Source organism: Haliaeetus leucocephalus, unplaced genomic scaffold (assembly GCF_000737465.1).
Source record: "Haliaeetus leucocephalus isolate CR32 unplaced genomic scaffold, Haliaeetus_leucocephalus-4.0 Scaffold730, whole genome shotgun sequence".
In the NCBI taxonomy this organism is placed as follows: domain Eukaryota; kingdom Metazoa; phylum Chordata; class Aves; order Accipitriformes; family Accipitridae; genus Haliaeetus; species Haliaeetus leucocephalus.
Window position 1 is genome coordinate 3,371,620 of NW_010973166.1, and position 20,994 is coordinate 3,392,613.

The 20,994-nt window shown below is 41.9% G+C and overlaps 1 protein-coding gene across 1 annotated transcript in view; it reads right to left on the reverse strand.

Annotated features, from left to right (window-relative positions):
- Positions 1-20,983, reverse strand: part of FAM129A (family with sequence similarity 129, member A) — a 69,568-nt gene extending 48,585 nt beyond the window's left edge. Inside the window, exon 1 of the mRNA XM_010580731.1 lies at positions 20,929-20,983. Coding sequence (XP_010579033.1) covers positions 20,929-20,983 — 55 coding nt within the window. The remainder of the gene's footprint in view (positions 1-20,928) is intronic.
- Between the last annotated feature and the right edge of the window lie 11 nt (positions 20,984-20,994).

The following is a 20,994-nucleotide window of genomic DNA, read 5'->3' on the forward strand; positions in this document are numbered from 1 at the left end:
GGACCCCTTTCTGACACTACATGGACCATGCTGGCCATAAAGATGCTACAATAGGAATGGTTCAGGGGTCACACAACCTGCAAGACGAAAATGTTGTTTCACAGCACTAAGCCATAGGGTGCAATGTCATGGTCCCAGCAGGCAGCCTGCGTCCTTGCCCTGGTAAAGCCAGAATTATTCACTATGACTTTGAGTAACCTGTTTTACATATGTATTAAACATACTGAAAAAATATTTCCATCATATCATCCATTCATATGTACACCCAACAGCTGCAGAACAGCAACCAGGGTGGACTAGTGGTTTTAAGCTGGCAAAATAAATCAGTAGATGAATGTTTCTTAGTTCTGGCATTTCTAAATGATTTTTCCTAATATATGGTTAATCTTTCTATGCCTTAGCTAAGCCAAACTAGACAAATTCTCCTTGCTGACAGTCTGTTCTCAGGTTCAGAAAAATAAGATAATATCCTTAAACATGTTTGCTAAATCTTTAGAAATAAATGGATTAAAAAATGACTGCGTTCACACTTTGCAAGAAATACTTCCAAGCTTTAAAGGGTCTATATTCATGCAACTAAAAGTCTCTCCTTTTACAAACAAACCCTTCTCTACTTCTCCGTGGATGATAGCATCTCCCAGCCAGCAAAACCACACTGTTCACTGATTTTTTAATTCTGGAGAAGAGACAGGAGGCAGATTTGGCACCTCATCCTGTGGGGAAGGACATTTCTTCCCACGGCTGCAAAAAAGCATCAATTAAGGTTGAGTTTAGAAAACAAGTGTATAATTATTACATGAATCTGCTCACCGAATCTCATGTAGAACAGTCTCTTTTTCTGTGAATATTACAGAAAGGGAAGGGAAACTATAGCTCTGTGATGCAACAGATAAGCTTTATAATTCAAGTTAGTTGAGAAACACCAAGAAGTGGTACCAGAGCATTAGCCACCTGGATCTGGGGTTCTTCAAAGCTACAGAAATGTCTGCTTTGACACAGAGGGAAGAAGACACATTGATGCTCAGCTGTGAACAGAGACCTCAACCAAGTCGCCTCTCATCCTTCAAAACCATCTTTGTCTGAATGAGTACGTCTGTTTTTTTCACTCACACTTTACTTGGCCTCTACTGTAGCAGCTGCTACTGCCCAAAAGTCCCAGTTTGGGTTAGGATGCAGACTTTTGCTCTCTTCCAGCTGTGAAATGGGTGCAAAGGAAACAGAACTGGCTGCAACAGAGCAAAGGAGGTCTTCCTTTGCCTCATGAAACCAATGCGACTGCTCCAAAAGCCCCTGCTAAATTTAGTCCAGGGACAATCCATGGGCAGAAGCAGAGAAAATGAGGCAAAGGGGCGTGAAAAGAAAATAAAAGGGGAACAAGCAAACAGAAGACAGGAGATGGCCCTCTGGCTGCCTGGGACTTCTCAACATGGGAGACCTGCCAGTGGCGTCCTTTTCCCTCTTTTCTCCTATCCAAAGTTGAGCAAGGCCATAATCAAAATCCCAGTATTTCCAAAGCACTGTAAAAGAAGGAAACAAAGTGATCCAAACATTTTGGGGTATTTTTGCAAAGCTTAAAGGACCCATTAAACTTAATTAATTATTCCTTACTTGGCAGAGTTTATGCCTTCGATTCTTCTGGATTAAAGTTGGCACCAGACTAATAAAAGTATATCTTCTGCTAGCAAACTCAGAATTCATTCCAGAAATTTAATCCTGAAAAGAGGTCAAGTAAAAATCAAGACAACCCCTAACTTTCTGCAACTGCAGCAGTATCAAAGATGAAGGACTGCCTTCACATTCACCAGGTCTGCTCTTCCTACAACCTGCCAGTGCCAGTAATCCAGAGGTAGAAGAAATACTCCCAGGTCACAAGGTCATAGGTTAGGGGAATTTAAGGGAAAAAAAAGGGTAAAGAAGAACTGTGTTCAGAAAGAATTTGATGTAAATATAACAGAGGACACATACAAAGCAAGACCTTTTTCTTATAGTCGCTCCTGTGCAAGTGCTGGGGTTTAAGGTCTAATTACTCTTTGTCCCAGCAAACTGTTGAAAAGTATTTATTTTCTTTTTCAGACTTCTAATTTTAGCTGTAAATCAGAGAAATGTCAGAGCCCCACTGGGTGTTTCACTGTGACTCCCAGACAGGTGTATCTACGGTGTCACTTGCTGTGATGGGAAGGTGGTGGCACACAACTCCCCAGGTGGAGTCTCAAAGTCATCTTGTTTCCTCTGTGGAGCTGGTTTCACTAAAGTCGCTTACATACAGTGGAATCAAGCTCGGAGGGGTTACAGTCCAGCCACATGACAGTTTGCCAAGTGTTGTACATTATTCTTCTTCAGCCTTGACAAGTTTCAGTTCCTCAAACACTCGTGAAAGCATCACTGAGAAGACAATAGGGTTAGCGCCAGTGTTTGTTTTTTTCATTTCTAGGAAGACTTCCCAGGAAGAAGCACCAGTCAGCTATTGTCCCTCTCACTAAACGTGTGTTTGAGTCTCCTCGGCCGCTCAGCTCTTCCGCCTCAATGTTTCAATGCTCCTTCCTTTTTGAAAAAAAAAAAAAAAAAAAAAGTTGCCTCATTTCCTCTCCGTTTATCTTTCACGTTCAGAAGGGCTTGAGACAACACGACACAACTTGAAAGGAAAAAACCAAATCAAAACCACCTTCTTCCAGTGGTGTGTTTGTACAGTAGGACCACGTGAGCTTCTGGGCTTGGAAAAACAGCTAGGCAGGTTATTATTATGAAGAGGAAATTTGTTCTTAAGAATTTATTTGGAAATGGTTTGGTGAGAGCTCTCCTGCTGGTTTGCAGTAACCCTATGACCCTTGAGGTCTTCAGCAGGACATACATGTATAGACATGCCAAAAGTACTCACCCATATGCCCACAACTTGTGACAACACATAACCAGAACACGTTCAAGGCCTGGTTTTATACCTATGGTGGCAATACCTCAATTAATGCATTTAACAGTTTGCTTTCATCACTCTTGCCTTTGTACAATCAATTATGGAGCTCCAGTTTTGTAAGTCTCAGTTCTTCCACCATGGGTCTCCATAAAGTTCTCCCCATCAACCTAATCTGAGCTCTTATCAACGTGGATGCTGATACTTCCTCTCTTTTTGGAGAAGAATATGGTCCTCTGTTTTGTTTGTCCATATCAAAACTTAAATTCTTCATCTTTCTGTGTTTGGTAAAATGTTTTATTTAGGAGACTAAGAAAAAAACATCCCTAAGAATGCAACATGCAAGAGCTGATAAGAATAAAAGAAAATAGCTTCTGCGTGATAAGAGTTTTATCTGGCAAATTTATGTATATCAGATTACATTTTCATTTTCTGAATGCAAAAGTAATCATTAGTAATGCTACTTTAAAAATATTTAGCTCCTATCTACTCAACTGCACTTTAAGCACATTATCACAGGTCATTTCACTGGGGAGGCAGCCAGGCAGCAGTCTCATTTACAGGCACACAACGGGGGGGAAGGATGCTAAAGGCACCCCTCTGTGGCAAAAGGGGTCACAAAGTGTTTATGTTAGTCCAGGTCTTCATAAGAAAGAGCAGATTTTGGATAATAATAAACAACTATGATTATGTGGTGTTGCTTTGAAATTTCAAAATTATACAATGTATTTTCTTTGTGTCTTTCCCCCAGCTTCTCAGTTAAGTGACTGCAGAAGATAAAGCAGAGCCTATGAGATTGTCTAGCTTTTGCTCCAGCCTCTACAGGGCTGCTCTGCAAAAATTTGCCATGAGCCCATGTAAGCGTCCAATATCCACAAACTGCCTCTAACAGACTAACGCTCATTTTGAATCTCATCCAAATCTGAATTCCTCCAAAGGCTGCCTGCATTTATGGACTACAACTAAATTTCAAACCATGTTTGCATCTTTTGATGGTGGCTTAAAGTCAGCCTGTAGCTTTCTGAGAAAAAAATGCAGGGAAAGCCACATAAATCCATTTTCTATCTTCATTTGGGCTGATGTGATTCACCAGCCTGATGAAGTGCAGGATGAACACTGAATTTCTACAAAATATTTTCCCGCTTAACAGCATCCCGTGTGGCTTCAAAACACCCTCAAGAGCTCTTGAATCCACAACAACCTTTCAGAGACTTTTCTAGCCCTTACCATTACTCCTAAAGACCTCTACTATACAGTGCAATCATCTTGTCCAATAAGATGCTACTCAGGCTGCGTGCTATTCACACAGTAGCAAAACTTCTTTGTACCCTGGGACACTAATTCTTCACTATTTACGCTTTCAAGCACCACTAAGCAATTATTTCCCCAACAGTTTCACCATAGGTTTTGCATAAAACCAGCAGCTTCATACAAACAGGCAGGCTCTTGGTTAACTAAAAAGCAGATCAGTGAAAAGGATGATAGAATAAGAACAGGCTAAGAATTCTGGAAAACTGTATTCACAAAAACCAGCAATATGATTCATGGATGCTTTATAATTTCCGATGCAAAAGCACGGCCACAGAGACAGTGTTGAAAAAGTGCATCTTATGGTCTCCGCTTTACACTGAGCTTGACTAGCAAAGATGCTGGCTCCAAAGGTTTGGGTTTAAAGGGAGTCACGATTTTTTCTTTGCATGTCTCAGAAATTCAGAGGTCAGGACAACAAAACACAGGCCTCAGATTTAATATACTCGTTTCCAATTTTGCTTGCAGGCATGTCCCTCTGAGGGACATGTACCTTAGCTAACAGTCACAAAAACCACGGTCTAGGAGATGGTAGTCTTCTTACAACAGCTTTTGAATCAGTAATGAGGTCAGGTCCTTGTATTGTAATTATTTCACTTTTAGAAGTACCTCCATCACTAAGAGGATAATATACATGGTTGAAGATTCAAAGGTATTTTTGAAAATTACTTTTGCTGCCACTGGTGTGAGGCAACTTCTCATGTTTCCAGAACTGCTGGATACCAACCACCAGTGCCAGGCGGGTGCTCAGAACCTCTGAAGCCAAGCTGAAAGTCTAAATGCCAACAGAAGTTCTAAAAATTACAATTTTTGCTTGGATGTAGTAAAAGTATCTGCTTTGTGTGCTTCAGAAGAACATTCTGTGGGAAAAAAATGAAAGCATCAGATCTTATCTCATTCAAGAACAACTAGTACAGAGCAATGTGAAGAAAGCCAGAAGAGATAATGCAGCCCTGGCTTCAAGATTGAGCAGATACCCTAACATGCTTTTCAAACTCTTAATTTCCTAGGGTTCCTCTAATTTGTAAAATACTGTATCTTGAAATCGAAAGAAAACATAGAATTATAGTAAAGAAACAGAAGATACGAAAGTAAAACTGTTTCACTAGACAGCACACGCTTTTTCATTATTATTAATTATTTAAATAAAAATAAAAAGTCTTTTAAATGCATTAGAACTACCTTTTTTGCAAATCTGCTCTGGAAAACTGATTTTTTAAACATACACTCTTCTTTGCTTGTCTACTGTATATAAATTGCAAATCTTCTGCTTAACATATTATTCAGTCTGGAATAATTACACACCAGAGAGATGCCTAATAACCTAATCTTTAAACTCTACAGATCTAAAAAAAGATCCTAAGGCATGTTTTATGAATATAGATTGGCGTCAGCTGACAAATATATGGCACAGTCCATATTATTGTGGTTGCAACCAAGAACCACATGAATCAATGTTATGGGCTTGTTTTTGCATTATTTAATATGACAAGACTTCTGAAGGAAAGCAAGACCGTGTTCTATAATCGTGAGAATCCACTCTGAAGATAAAAGAAAATTAGCCACACAATATGGTAAAGAAAATACAGAATATAAGCAATACTGCATTCTATCAGCATGGTGCACTTCACTGGAAGACTGCATAAGGTTTTAAAAATCAAACAGCTGCTACGAGAAGCAACAATGAATAGAAATACTTGGATTTACAACTAAAACTAACAGGGGACAGAAATGACAAAGAAATATTTTCAGTTACCATAACCATATTGTTTTAGACTTATATCAGACAAAAGCTATTTCAACAGGAAAACCTGTCTTAGCCAACAGCTGGAAAACTCATAGCCTTATTCTGGAAGGAAAGGGGACTTATTACTTTTTACAGATGTCTCCATTCCCATCATCCAAAAGAAGTTAAAGCTATGAATAGAGAGATGGGCCCCATCTGAAATACGGCTTTCACATCCTCCCAAGGCTGCGCACGCTCACATCTCTGGCACTGACTCAGCCTACGCTACTATATGTAATGGTCACAGAAACTCAACCTGACATTTTGCATAGCATCCTCAAATTCAGCTTTAAATTTATTTTTGGTTCAGTCTCTCAGAAAATCGTGTGTCCCTTCCAACAGCAGAACTCCAGACACCTCAGCTATCAGAGAGACTGGATTTTATTTTCAAAATTACTCTTTTGCAGACAGTAACAATAAAAATCCAGCCAGCGTTCACCTACACCATCCAGCTCCAGCACCCTGCAAGACCTGGCTATAAAAGCACCCTCCAAGGCAACCCTGATTTTAGTTTATATTCAGGAAAGTAACATCTGCCACTGCCAAGTGTTATGGAAAGAGCATGGCAACTTTTCAGTTGACCACACTTCCTGCTGCCTAAATTAATGCACACGAAGGAAAAACCATGTAGAAAGACTAATAACTAACAAACCACAAGATCTTGCTCAAAATTACCACTTAGATTCTATACTCTTACCAACACATTGTTTTTGTATGTTTGTTTATGTTGGTAACTCCCTTGTATCTCAGTGTGGTATCAGCTTTAGACATCCTCATTCTAGTATGACATGTGCTGAGCAGCTTCATGTTTTTTCCATGCGTAAGGGAAGTTGGTGAAAAATTCAGATGGGGGCCTGCCTTCTTCATTCACTTCGAACCCAAATTCTTCCTCCAACAAATCCCAGTGCTGCTTCTCACTGGGCTGCTTCAGTTTATGAGTTGTCACCGCTACTTAGCCACTGCTCCCAGGGGATTACCACAAACAAACACATCAAGCCCTTAATGCCCAATCTCCAAAGTCTTCTACAGAAGCTTCTTTTGTCGCAGGTCTTGGGTGTGTTTCACAGTAAATATGGCCTCAATTTTGTTCCGGGCACTCTTCCTCCCCACTGCTTCCCTTGGGTTTGGTAGGACATTTTTTGAAAGCAGCTTGCTGCTGGGCCCTTCTGCTCTCAGCTAAAAAAGCGTATGAAACTCAAGAACGGGAGGAAGGAATTGAAGCTGTGGTAGAGAATGGTGACATACATACAACAACGTGGGGACCTTTCTTCTACAGCTGCTGAGGAAACCCTCTAATGAGGACAATTGGACTGGCAAAGGAACTGCTGTGCTAATGAAATACCCACGGTCCCTCCAGCGGCACAACAATTATGTACCATGAAACCAAGCATGTACACTGCAGCCATTCCCTAAGAAAAGCATGTGTCACATAATTAAAATACTTATCTCTGAAGGAATGAGAGAAACGGGACCCAAATCCCAATACTGGCCCTAAAAATGCGGTGCAGCCAATGTAGCAGACTGGTGAGCTATCACACATCTAGAAGTAAGGTTAAATTAAGATTCAAGTTTTCAAGATGCCTTGAATTTGGTATCCAGAGAGAAAGGTGCTCAAATCCCACATCAGTCCACACAGACACTGACATCCTTTCCCATCCCTCCAGTCTGTTCTTGATCAACAGGCTGATGGAAGCAGCTGTTAACATCATTTTCTACTCAGCACATGATCTGCTTCTATAGCTCAAAAAGCTTTTTGAACTTCCTAGAGATCATTTTCTTCTACTAAATACATTGTGATGGCTGAATCAACTTTGGCGTGGGCTACAAATACCTTTCACATATAGGTCAGACTCAAATAAAGCTCATGGAAACTGGGAGCAATGCCTGTCCTGTGGCCTTTCACCAGTCTACTCGAGACCTCTCTCCAAATCATAATGTTTGATTTGTACCACAAGCTGAATACATGGACAAGGAGGCTAACGTGGCTTGCCATCCTGCTTTGGATAGAAAATTTCAGATGATTTATTAGTTTCATATTCAAATGGATATATGTCCCTCCTTCACACAGTGCACACTTGGATTAATAGGGTTGATTTGCCTGGATTAAATCCTCCTGTGCAGCACATATAAGTTAGTTTCACAGGATTTCTGATAGTTTATCTTTTTTTAAACCAAAAGATGCTGGAACAACCATTGGCTCCAGTCTATCAAGCCTCCTGTGCAAGATATAGGAAGCTACACCAGGTAGGTGTGCACCCACCTACCCCTCATTTTGGTAGATTATAATACTGAGCAATGCCTCCAAGGTCTGATCCATGAAATGCCAGAGACTGCTTCGGTTTCTATAAAACACAACCCCCCATGAACAAGCCAACAGCTGTGTTACTTTTACACATAGGATTTTCCCAAGAGTTTACAGGTTTGTTTTAGTGTGTCACCCTTTCCTCCACACGCAACTGATCTGCTAATTCCAACCTGCACGGGAGGTGGACACACCTTCACCATGCCTACTGACATTTGCTACTTTCCTTTTGTTTTTCAGGCAATGTTTGGTTTGGGGAATAATTTTTTCAACATTAATTTGTAGGAAATGGCATAGTCCCAGTCTAAGCCCTTCCTTCTTCATTAAAAATACTGCAGCATAACAGATCTGTGCTCTTAGCACAATTTCATTACATGATCATTTTGCATTCTGCAAATGAGGGTCTTCAGTGTGGGCCACAAGAGGGGTAAAGGAAACTCCAGCTGATTCCCTATTTCCTGGACATAGCTGGAAAGCCCATTGCAAATTATCAAGCTTGGTAAAAACACTAATAAATAACTAAACAAGCGTGATTACATTTTAAAAGCACATGAAAATCAAGAATGCATGTCTCCCCTGTGTCTTTAGTTCAGACAGTCCCCTTTTCTATATGCATTTGAGATACTTTTAAAGGGTGGTGAGACACTGGAAGAGGTTGCCCAAAGAGGCTGTGGATGCCCCGTCCATGGAAGTGTTCAAGGCCAGGCTGGATGGGGCTTTGAGCAACCTGGTCTAGTGGAAGGTGTCCCTGCCCATGGCAGGGGGGGTGGAACTAGATGATCTTTGAGGGCCCTTTTCCAACCCAAACCATTCTACGACTCTATGATCTTTTCTCCTCCAAAAGCACCATAAAACCACCATTGACTTAGATCATCTGACAATCTGGATGATTTTGGGGCTCTTCCTTGCAGACACATCAAATGCAACCATGACATCTGGATACCTCCCTCCAGTCACGCTCACAAACCATCACTAACCTCAAACACTCCTTGTGTCAGTAGTTTTGCCTCTGCTTCCTAGGCTCAGAGCAAAGTCTGACAGAGTACAAGCAGCAGTGGTTAAAGCTACTTTACAATCACATCAAAAAATACCATCATTTAATCAAGTTCATATGGTACCTGCCCCATTCACTGGGGAGCTCTGAAAGTTTGTGGCATGGTTAGCTGGAAATAGCAGGGACTTGATTTATATTTAGGGCAGGTAAATACCACCCCAAAGAACCAGATCCTGTCTCTGTCTGCCACAAAATGTAAAGCTGGACAAAATGTATGTCACTTATGGGAGAAGCTCCCAGATAGCTCCTGCTGTCTTCTGTTTTCTGATTTACAGAAACGCTGAGTGCCCACAGTCACAACTGAGCACAGCCAGAGCCCGGCTGGAAATCTGGGGAGAGCATTAAAATGGCCAGTTCCCTGAAAAATCTAGCACTAGGTTTGTCAAGATCCAAATTACTAGCCATAACTCCTCATGCATGACATAAAATACCACCACCTATCACAGTATCTCAGCAGGAAGATCAGCTGATTGATGCTGGGACAGCACTTTGTAGCTTGGCAGGTGTACAGGAAATGTCAGAAGGGGAAAAAAAAAAAACCACCAAAACCAGACAACAAATCTAGGGCTTTCTACTGAATGAAGCTAATAGAAAAATATACCAAAAAGCTGCCTTTGCACCCTGTTGTCCCTCGAGCATCAGTAGTGAGTTCAGGGCTTCAGATCCATGGACATTTTCAGCTAACTCAGTAAGCTTAAATGATAGAAAGTTGTGTTTGCTTTGTGGCATCACCTTTATCTACAGGGGTGAACAGCTGCTGCTGGCTGTGGGGTTTGCAGCTACTTGCTAGACTGCACAGAGGGCAAATACGGAAACAACAGGGTTTAGGTCAGCAGGTAAACACTGGCAGTGCTTAGAAACCCTTCACACTCACCTCTGGTTTCCCTTATTCTGGCTCTATGCCCCCCAACCCTTTCCCTCCTCTTGCAGGATACACCTGAGCTGCTCAACAGAACATCAAGAGAGGAAAAATACATTTTTCTTTAGCTTAATTAATTATTTAAAAAAAAAAAAAGCTCATCCATTTTAGCTGCAGTTTTCTCAAAAACGCAATTTGAGGCAGATGCTCAGCATGGAAACTTCAGTCTGAACAGCTGAAGACTGGCAAAGCCTCATTTGCAACTGAAAACAGTGGAAAGCGTCTGGAAGACTAAATTACAGACAACGATATTACTTTACAGAATACCCCTAAGAGCAAAAAAGCCTTTTTTTTTTTTTTCCCCTTTGCACAGACCCTGCCATTAAATCTTTGCTTGGGGGATGATGAAAGCTTGCCTTTCCTCTAGTGTGACCATTACAATATGTGGAATATTAAGTGAAAATATGCAAGGATCCTCTGTATCACATTCAATAAAAGCAAGTCAGTCTTTAGACAATGTTCACCTAAGATATTTAATGTCCCCAGTGCTGCTTCAAGAGTCAGGTCTTCAGTTATCAACATCGCAACAAAGCTCTGCAGAGAATCACAGCACAAATAGCAACTGTGGTTTCATGCAGAGGAAGGAAAATATCACGTAAACCTTTAAAAATTGCTTCCTAAGACAACAGATGAGAGGGGCTGAAGAAGAGTGCTAGCTAAAAGGACAGGGATGAGTGAGCTGGATGCTGAGTGGCAGGATGGTGGTGGCATCTTTTGTAAATTTGAAGCAATGATGCCCATATATCTCTGAAAAGAGTAAGGAAAAGGTCCTTGGCAGGCAGCAAGTTTCCAGATAAGGCATATGAGGGCAATTTTTTTTAGCTGGGATCCCAAGCACACAGAACTAAAAACCGGTAGTAAATCCAGGAAGGCATTACTCCAGTGAATGAACCATCCCAGGCAGCGGGCAGGGGATCTTTAGAAGCAGTATGCATGGAGCTTTTGAGCTCCACAAAATCTGCAGCTACCTTGACCTAGGGAATATAAACCTTCTTAGGAAATCCCAGATGTTTTAATAATTTAAAGAAGCTGTAGGCATTTTTCCTAAGGTTGGCTGTGAAAGTATTTAGTGATCACGGGTGCTTAAAGGTCCAGCTGGTCCCTAGCACGTATCATAGCCTGTCTGGGACACATCAGCACGGTGCAGCTGGAACTGTTGCAGAGGCCTGACCCCGCACTGGGGATTGGCACAGGCTGCTTCTCCTACTCCTGGCACTCCCTGGTCCCGTGCCTTCATTTCTCTGTACCTTTGCTTTAGCTTGTGTGTTTTGCCTGCTTAAACAGTAAACAAGCAGGAACAAGGATTGCCTTTGTGAGACAGTCTTTGTGAGGACCAACATGTCCCACACACAACTAATGTGCAATTCAGGCACAGATGACCTTTTCTGCAAGTTGTCTGTTGCAATGCATGAGAGCCACGGTCAAAATGTGCATTGACCTTAGAAGCACAACACAGAATGAACCTGGAAAAAACAGCAGCATTTTGGGGGAGCTATGAACTGATTGTCTTACACCATTACCAATGATCTCCTTACAAGTCCACTATCATTTGAAAAGGCATCACCGCTGGTGGTGTTGCCAGTGGAGAGTCCAAAAACGGGGCAGTCACTGATGCGGGTGGCTTTTCTCAGCATGCCACCTGGCCAGAAATCGTAACAGGGAGGATGCACCACGTTACACTGTTTAAGCAATGACCTGTTGAAAAAACAACCTAAGACCAGCTGACATGCTCACTTTGCATAAATCTCGAAAGCAGAATTTATTCTGAAGGACAGATCATGGCTCGCTCCTGGGAAGATATGTAAAGCAGGTAACAAGCCAGAAACCTCTGCCGCTATTTTCCACCCTGGAGTTACTGCATTGCTGCACCCCATCACCGCAGCCATCCCAGCCTGTTGAGCAGTGCAGTGCCAGGCATGGTTTGAGGCGGTCCCGAAGGAGTGCACGCTGCTCCAATCTAAAGGGTTGGCCCAGCACCCTCTAAGATCTCGGAGCGTGACCACGCACCTGCAACTGCCAGCGGCAAACATCTACCAACCACCACGGTCTCGCTCTGCTGGCTGACGTGGCACCTCACCCATTCACATCAGACCTACCACACGTTCAGCAGAAAACTGCTTGAGAGACACTTGGCTGGTCTGGCACTGAACAGGGATTGCACGAAAACACTGAACATCTCATCCACAATGAAAGCCTCTGTAGCATCCTCACACTCCTTAGGAACCACGCTGCCCAGGGCAAGGCAAAAGAACAGGCTTAGAATCAAGATCATCACAAACAACATAAAAAAGTTATTTCTAATAACTTTTCTAATCCAAAAATAGTTATTTAGAAAATAAATTAACTACTGTATTCCTTATTTTACTTATTTCCTAGAAGAATTTCAACCATACAAAAATAATCTATATACTTTTGAAAACTATATTGCTTTTAACTTTTTAATCATCTAACCAGAAGAACCCAAGAGTCAGCCTCACTTTTGTTTTCTATGTCCTGATATTGCTAGCTAAGACAACTACCTAGTTTTTAAAAAAAAGATGCAATAACTGAATAATAACTTTGGTAGTACTACAATGGCCTAATATGTAGGCTTAAAGCTTTAGTACTATCCAAAGCGTAAGAGCAACTCTTTGTGTCTGAGTTACTAACTAACGTCACAGAAGCATGACGATTAAAGGTTTATGGTTTCAAAAATTAACACTTAATTAAATACCTAAAGAAACTAATTCACCAAAACCTTAGGTTATGCATATCAAGTTAAGCATTAGTATAGAGTCAGCACCAAATTTTTTTTATATGTAAGACTAATAAACATATACAGAATAAAGTTTTTAGAAAAGCCAAACAGGCAAACCCTTTCTTCACACAAGTTTGAGCCATTTCCACAAGCTTTAATCTTGCTTTTATGTAAGAGTTGGCCTCGTTTCATCACTGTCCTTTAACTGCAAAAGCAACTAAAACGCTTGCATGCATGTTCAAAAACTTGAAGCCACTTTTAATAGTTCTTTAAGTGTGAAGAGAACAGCATGTTTATTATAAGCAATGGAAAAAGCTGTAGAAAGAAATACTGCTGTACTTTAAAATCAGCCATGACCACATTGCTTATGAATATCATCCTTCCTGATCTAGACACTGGTTTTCAGCTGCTACTGCCCAAAGGCATCAACAACAAAGCTGCTTTAATCATCTCAGAGCTTGCTTTTTCTCCCTTTAATATCAATAAAATTTCTATCAGATGCAAAGACTGTCTTATAATTTGTGGCCAAGCTGCACTAATTAAAGAACCTCCAATCTTCAAGATTTCAGAAAACATCAAGTACAAAAGAGTTAGAAGACTCCACACTTACAGTGTGCTTCTCAATTACAGCTTTTTTTGGGCAAAGGTGAGCATATTTCTCACTTTTTCTATTGAGAAGAAGCTCCTTCCATTGATACCCATGCTTAATTCAACATTGTATGTAGTTTCTTCTACGCAGACAGCAGAAAAGCATGAAAAACACCACATGCCTTCCCCTACCACCCGATGGTTTCCCTTCGCTCAATACTACCCAAAAACACCTTCTCTCCCAGAAAGAAACCACCTTTCAGTTTTCAAGTGCAGGGTCTGTAGCAAGCGTTACATAGTACATCATCTTTAAGGTTAGTTCCTGTGCAAGCGACATGGTTTCCTTTGGTGTAAGGGAGCTTGAGATGATCCTGCTGAACTGGCAAGGAGCCTAACCCTGCTTCTCAGATGCTTTGGCAGAAGGAGGAGCCATGCCACAAAATGGATAACTGAGATTTATGGGTTTATGAAAACCTCAAGTCATTTACAGAAGGTAAATGGGATGTGATCATGGACAATCCTTTTATTGACAAACTGAAGAACAAAATCTTACCTCCTGCTTTGATTAGGGAAATTCTTGCCCATGCCCTTTGCAAAACAACCTGACTGTAAACTTCCGAAATTGCTCACAGTACTTTTGAAAGAAGTTAATAAATGGGACTATATGAGCAATGGAAACTGCCTTAATCTCCCAAAGCTGAAATCTGGAAGTTACCAAGTACAGTAAATTCTGTTCGAGTTAGGTGGCAAATACCTTTCCCATTAATCACGTTCCTGGATGCCTTTTGCTTGCATTTAGTCTAAGATAAAGTGCCTGGCCCCCTGAATTAAAGAATATAAGAACCAAAGGCAGTCTGCCTTTCCTTTCCAACACAGACAGGCACCATTTATTAAAACTATGGGATGAAAATCTGCCACTGGCTCCAACAGCAACAACCTCTCTGAGGACTAAAACTTCCAAGAAAGCAAGTAAAGCCAAAAGGATTTTTCTTCAAAATCACATTTCTTAAGGTCTTCAAGAACTTGGAAACTTAGCAAGGTGCGTATAATGAAGAACAGAATCTCATATCCATATCAAAATTTGAATTTCCTATGCATTTTACTTCACTCTTTCATTCCGTGGGTATTTATGCCTATTAGGATTGGACTAGATAGTACTTGCTAAGTGCTAACCCGCAGTCATGAATTCTGGATTCAATACATGTTTGTAAAAGAGAATATTACCCTGCCTCTTCCTTAGATTTTGGGAATCGCAAAAAAATTGTATCAGCTTTTACCATAAACCTCAGAAGGTGAAAATGAAAAGCACCCTCTAAGAGATACAAAGTAGATGTTGCTAAGTCCAGAGAGACACCACACTCCTGCTCTATATGATGCTACAGCCATGCTCACCTGTGGAAAATGAAAGAGAGGATTTCCAAAACACAGCAAGACATAGCTTGTAACAGGCTGAGAGAAAAGGCAGTAAGTGCAGCCAGATTTTTTACAAAACTTTGTTATACTTGCAGTCGTACACCAAATTAAAACCAGAAGGACTACACAACAGTTTAAAGCAGAAAATCCAACATCCAGTCTGAGTGCCTGTCCAAAAAAGGCCAACTTTTCCACAATTAATTCCAAGTTATTCTTCCATCCTCCAGCATCCTTGCTCATAGCTACGTGCACGTCGGCTGGCTGCTGGTGAGAATTTCACTCCAGAGCTGTATCAGGTACTTGGGTTATCTCCCTCCGAGTCAGTGGGATTTATCTCCGTACAACCAATGGTATTTGTTCAGACAGTTTCCCATAAAGCCAGCGACAGTTTTCCTTATCTTGTCTTTTAAGTAAAGGGTAAACCAGGCTCCTCTTCAGTCTCTAAAACTTGACAGAATAGGAGGAGTCTATCTACTTTTTCTAAGTATGCTGCGTCTTGCAGGAACACATCTAAAGTGTTTTATCCTTGTGCAACCCCCCCCCCCCCCCCATCTTAATTAGTACCATACTGAAATTCATAGGCAAAACAAATGACTAGAAAGAAATTTCTTACAGACGTTAAGTAACAGCTTTCACTGTCAACTGAAAAGAAGAACAGCTGGAAGGTCTGCTCAGAAAGTCCTGAACAATGAGAAAACCCACAGGGTGCATCCCTGGGCACCGCAGGGTCACAGCACCATCACTGCATACCTCAGTCGGGCTGTCCCGTCTGCCTGGGTGAGGAAAGAGATGGAAAAGAAGGGAAGGAAGGAAGAAAAATAACTGCTTTTAAACAAACAAATGAAAAGCAAATCACTACAAAGCCTTATCCTGTGGACAGCTTTACGTTGATAGAAATGGGTAGATTGGATATGGTCAAGCACACTGAGCACCTTTAATAAAAAAACAACCTTCAGAGAAGTTCATTCTTTGTACGCTAAACTCTTTTGAAGATGCACCTGTTGAAATTACTGGCTTTGGGTGCTTTAAAACTCTCCACCTCTCCAAATTTAGAAAAATTTGGTCCCAACAGACCACACGTGACAGAGCAGAGCTTGGTCCTCTACTACTGTTGTTGCTGAGATTGCAGAAATGGAAAATCATTAAGACTCTAGGGGCCATTTCCACCTTTTCCCTGCTGTGAGATCTGCTTCCTTGATTGTTTCTTGTCTAGTATTAGATACCCAAAGCAAAAATTTTCTATCAGCAACCTTGAAACCTCTGGAACAATCTCTCAGGGCATACTACTAAGTTGTTTTAACAGCCACTTTAATCTTTTTCCCCAATTTCATGATTGCACCCTGAGTCTGTAACTCTCTACTACCACCCTATACCGCTCCCTGTTGGGTGTAACACTCATTAAATATCATTAGACAAATCATGCAATGAGCACCTCCCATCACAAGTTTAGCCCATGCCTCATCAAACTGGAAGCATGAATTTTTTTAATAAACTCTTTTCACATGACCAATTCCCAATCTCCTAATTGTTATTGCCATTTTTTAAACTCCATCTACTTCACTCACACCCTGAATAATTCACATGTAGCCCCACCAAAACCCTACAAAGAAGGATTATCTCTGCCACAAGTCTCTCCTTCTTTTTTAAGGGCTTAGTCCAAAACCTAGAGGAATTATTATTAAAATTTCTTTTAATTTCAGGGGGCTTTAAATCATTTTACTACTTATAATGTGTGTGTATTTAAAATATCTTAAGGATCTTAAATAAATGCAAAAAAATATTTTTCCGTAGGTATGGTTATAAAAACAGGGTTGTGCTACACAGAACAGAAGACACCTTTGAAACTGCTGTGGTTTCAATACTAGTAATGCTGCAGTGCATGTTGTCTGGCTTTCTGCCCCACACCTCCTTGCTGGCACTACATGGCCTCCTACTCTCCCCTAAATAGCCTCCACCCACCCTCTCCCAATGAACACAAGCTGTCCCCAGCGCTCACAGGAGTCTCCAATGACTCATTTTTCCATTATTTTACTATGACATTAATTTCCTCCAGGTAGGATTAAGGAATATCGCATCTTGATGTTTTAGTCACAATTTCATTCCACAATAATGACCAATTTTCAATAATTTCTGCTTCAAAAAGACAAAATATTTTGTGATGGCTTGCAAAATGTAACTTCACCTATATATATATAGATTCTTAATGCAGAGATTTTCTGAGTATAAAAATCATTTTGCAAAACACTGCCATCCACAAATAAGTCTTTAGGCAGCTTGTGAAGTACCTGTCCCCGATTCAAAATTCACAAGGATGAGCCCTGCCCTTGCAATTTCAAACACAGCCTCACATGTACCGTGCTGTGAAGACCACTTGAAAAATTAGACATTGGCATCGTATATTCTCTTCTTAGGCATTATTTGCTGCAGGAAATGCACACTACTAGGTCAATAATTATATTAGCTGACTTTCAGGTATGTCTTATCTCAAGATATTGCCCCATGTACAAGTATACACAGATCTCAACGATGTGCAATTTGGCTGGTTCAATACTATCACTTCTTCCTTAAGAGCACAGAAGTTGAAGTAGGTTTAGGTGGAAATCACAGTCTCTGCATTCAGTAACCAAGACTCCATGTAGGATGCCTTCATGATTTTCTCTGAGATTCCTTTCTTCTACCGGTCTGACAAGGCTGGCGCCTATTCACCTGCAGGGAACCGCACAGAGCAAAGCGTCTCCCAGGCTCTACCTGGGGGTGCTCATGCTGAGAGCCATGTTCTCACTGGTTTATATAGACACCTGCAAGTATATTTGTACATATTTTTTTACATAGCACATAATTTTTGTCCTTGTTTTGTTCTCCTCTCATCCCTCAAACAATGTGAGCAAACAGACTTTTGGAAATTAGAAAACCTGTAGATTTGTACACATGTTGATGAAGGAACCCTATCAGTTTGTTGCTGAAAGCTCCATCTACTCCTTTAGCCCTCAGTCCCTCATTTCCATTCATTACATTGTGTTTTAGCTTAAATGTTGTCTAAATAAACCACAAGGCTTTACAATACAGGGACATGGCTTCAGACAAATTAAATTATCATTACGGCAACAAGAAATTAAATTACACCATCATGACAACAACCATGCAGCAATCCTTCTGCACATTCAAGCAGTCATGTTTAACTCTGCCCCACACAATTTTGGCTAACCCCCCCACCTTGCAGGCAGCAGCCCAGCATGCTGCAGAGCTGACATGCCACCCAAATAATTTTCTCTGCTGCAGGCTGAGATTAGCTCGGCAGGAACTAACTTGAAGGATGCCAGTGTTCAACCACAGCAAGCTTCTGCTGCAAAGGCAAGGAGGTGGGGGCACGAGCCCTCCACCAAGCTATGTGAAAGGAAATGCAAAAATCTAGTGCTGAAACCAGGACATATAGATTGCAAATATAAATTTATTTACTGGAACACTGGTTGGGAGGGAGCACTAGAGATGATCTAGACCGAACTTACACTTGAAGTAATACTCAGGATTTCCTGTCTTGAGTCTACTGATATTTGGGCCAATATGAGTGAGCATCCCAAAATGTACAAAGTCTGGAGAATGTCACTGGCTGCAGACTCTGAATAAGAGGTGCGAGGCAGCATCCTTGAGCTTGTTATCTCACGACCTCCCTCACCAGTACCACCCCATTCAAGCACTATGGATTGACAGTTCTACTGACAAAAAGCAGGTATCTCCTTTCCCTTTTTACTGAGGACCCCCCTGCATCATCTTTGGAGGAAAAAAACCCAAAGCTCCCAGGCCGCTAGTAAAACTCACCAAACCTTTACAAAGCTGGCTAAAATATGCACTGCTTATTTAATCTACAGAATCAGCGATTCAGCCCGCTTCCTCTTCAAACGAGAAGAGCTCACCACGGCACTCGCTGTAAGACAGATAAGCAAGGTCCAAATCTTGCAGACTCCAGCCTCAAGATGAGTGGTAGGTTTGGTGAGTTGGTTTGATTTCACTGTGTTTTGATTTAAGATGCTCTTCCTGATTCCTTTTCCTTCTTGGAAATACTAATTTACAGGCAGCCTCTATACAAAGTGCCTTGTTAATTATTTTTCAAAGCAAGAATTTAGAGTGGGGGATCCTCACAGCAAGAACGGCAGGCTTGAGCCAGGGGATAAGCACAATGCTTCCTTTTTTCACAATGGTTTCGCTTTATCACTTGCCTCTGCAAAGATGTGATAGGCAAACTAGGGATGCATCTAAAGAGCACACAGCTCTCAGCAAGGCAAAGGCATGCTTCCTTTGAGCTACAGGGAAGTCTCAGATACACACATCCAGTCCAGTTTCACACATGTCCAAACAGACATGGATTTCCCAACCCTCTGGCATGAGCTCCCTCTTCTAATTCTAGATGGTGTCCAGGGCAAAGATCTTGTACCATTTCCTCTTGCACAGCTGTGAAGAAGCTAATAAGCTCCCTGAATCTCCTACCTTTTTTTTTTTTTTTTTTTTTTCAGTAATTAGACATCAGCCTTTTCAGGCGCTCACAACTGCCCTCACTCAGTCAGGGACCAGAAAACTTGAAATCCTGAATTGTGGAAATGCAATTTTGGCTGCAGCATGGGGATGAGTGTAAAGAAAAAAAAGTCCATGGGCATCGCACCCTCGTGGCTCTGATGGGACCTGAAACCACCCTCAATGGCACAGGAGAAGATGACAATACTGAGGTGACATTGTAGAAAAATCTCCGCATGTGAGACTGGCAGCTTTGCTGATTGTTTTTTGGGTGAAGGCCATTTAATATTTGGACATCCTTCCCACTATGGGAATCTCTTGAAAGATCCACTGTGATTTCAGAGGAGTCCTAACAGAGGAGCAGTTCAACATTTGCACTCCCCCTACACCACAAAAAAAATCCCAAAGCAACAGAATAAAAGGACAAGCTCAGCTGTGGGCACCACCCAGGAGTCACCCTGTGGTCTGAATCATCAGCACCAAGTTTGATCTCCCAGTCCACAGCAGTGAGGACTCTCGCAGGCTTCAGATGGATAATATATAATATACTGGAATAGGGCTTCCTTTTCACATGCAAACTTTTATTTCGCTTGTAGATCTCCAGCCTTAAAATTTGCTTTGTAAATGCTTTACCTGCTACCCTACCAACAAGGAGAGCAGGTGACAGGTAAGAGCAAGACATATTTCATCTTTTAACTACTCAAATACAAAAATACCCCCCAAAATACAGAATTATGCCCTTTTCCTTTGTAGTTTAATAGTGATATGCATAAATTTAAAGCAATTTTTTTCATTTTCTCTCTCAACATTTTAATGGGTTAAAAAGTTGTTCTTGCACAGGTCTGAATAGTTTACCTAAATACCCACCTAGCAGTTTTCCCACTGCCTTCAATGGGCTTTGCAAAACATCAGGCCACATGGTCTTGATCCGATCTACCTTGGCAAAACCCGGTGCCTGAACAGTTTCGGCTGCCGGTGCTGGGGAATTGTTTCAGGGCAGTTTCAGGCTGCCTCTCTCCACACTCTTGAAAGTTTTTACTGTCTGCTCTTCGGCACCTCCTAACTCACTCGTCGGTACTTTTTAAAGCATTGCCGTTTAAGAAACCCCATCGCACTCTGTCCCCCTCCGAACCGGCCCAGCTGTGTCCCCCAGCCCCGCTGACCCCACCGGCTCCCGAGTCCTGCCCGCTGCCCGGGGTTCCCGGCTGCCCGCTGCACCGCGCCCGGCTCCGGCTCCGCTCGGCACCCCGCCGCGCCGCGGGGGCTCGGGATTTCCTCTCCTCGCCCCCGTGGGGGGCTTTTTTTGCGAGCTTTCCCCACCAGAAAGCACGACTGCAAGACGCAGCGCTCTCAGACAAAAAAGCCCCGGGAAGCAGCCGGCCGCTCCGCCTCCCCCTCGCAGAGCCCTACCTCGGATGTAGGTGCACTTGCTCTCGTCCAGCAGGCTGGAGGCAGAGCCGCCCATGCTGCCGGGGA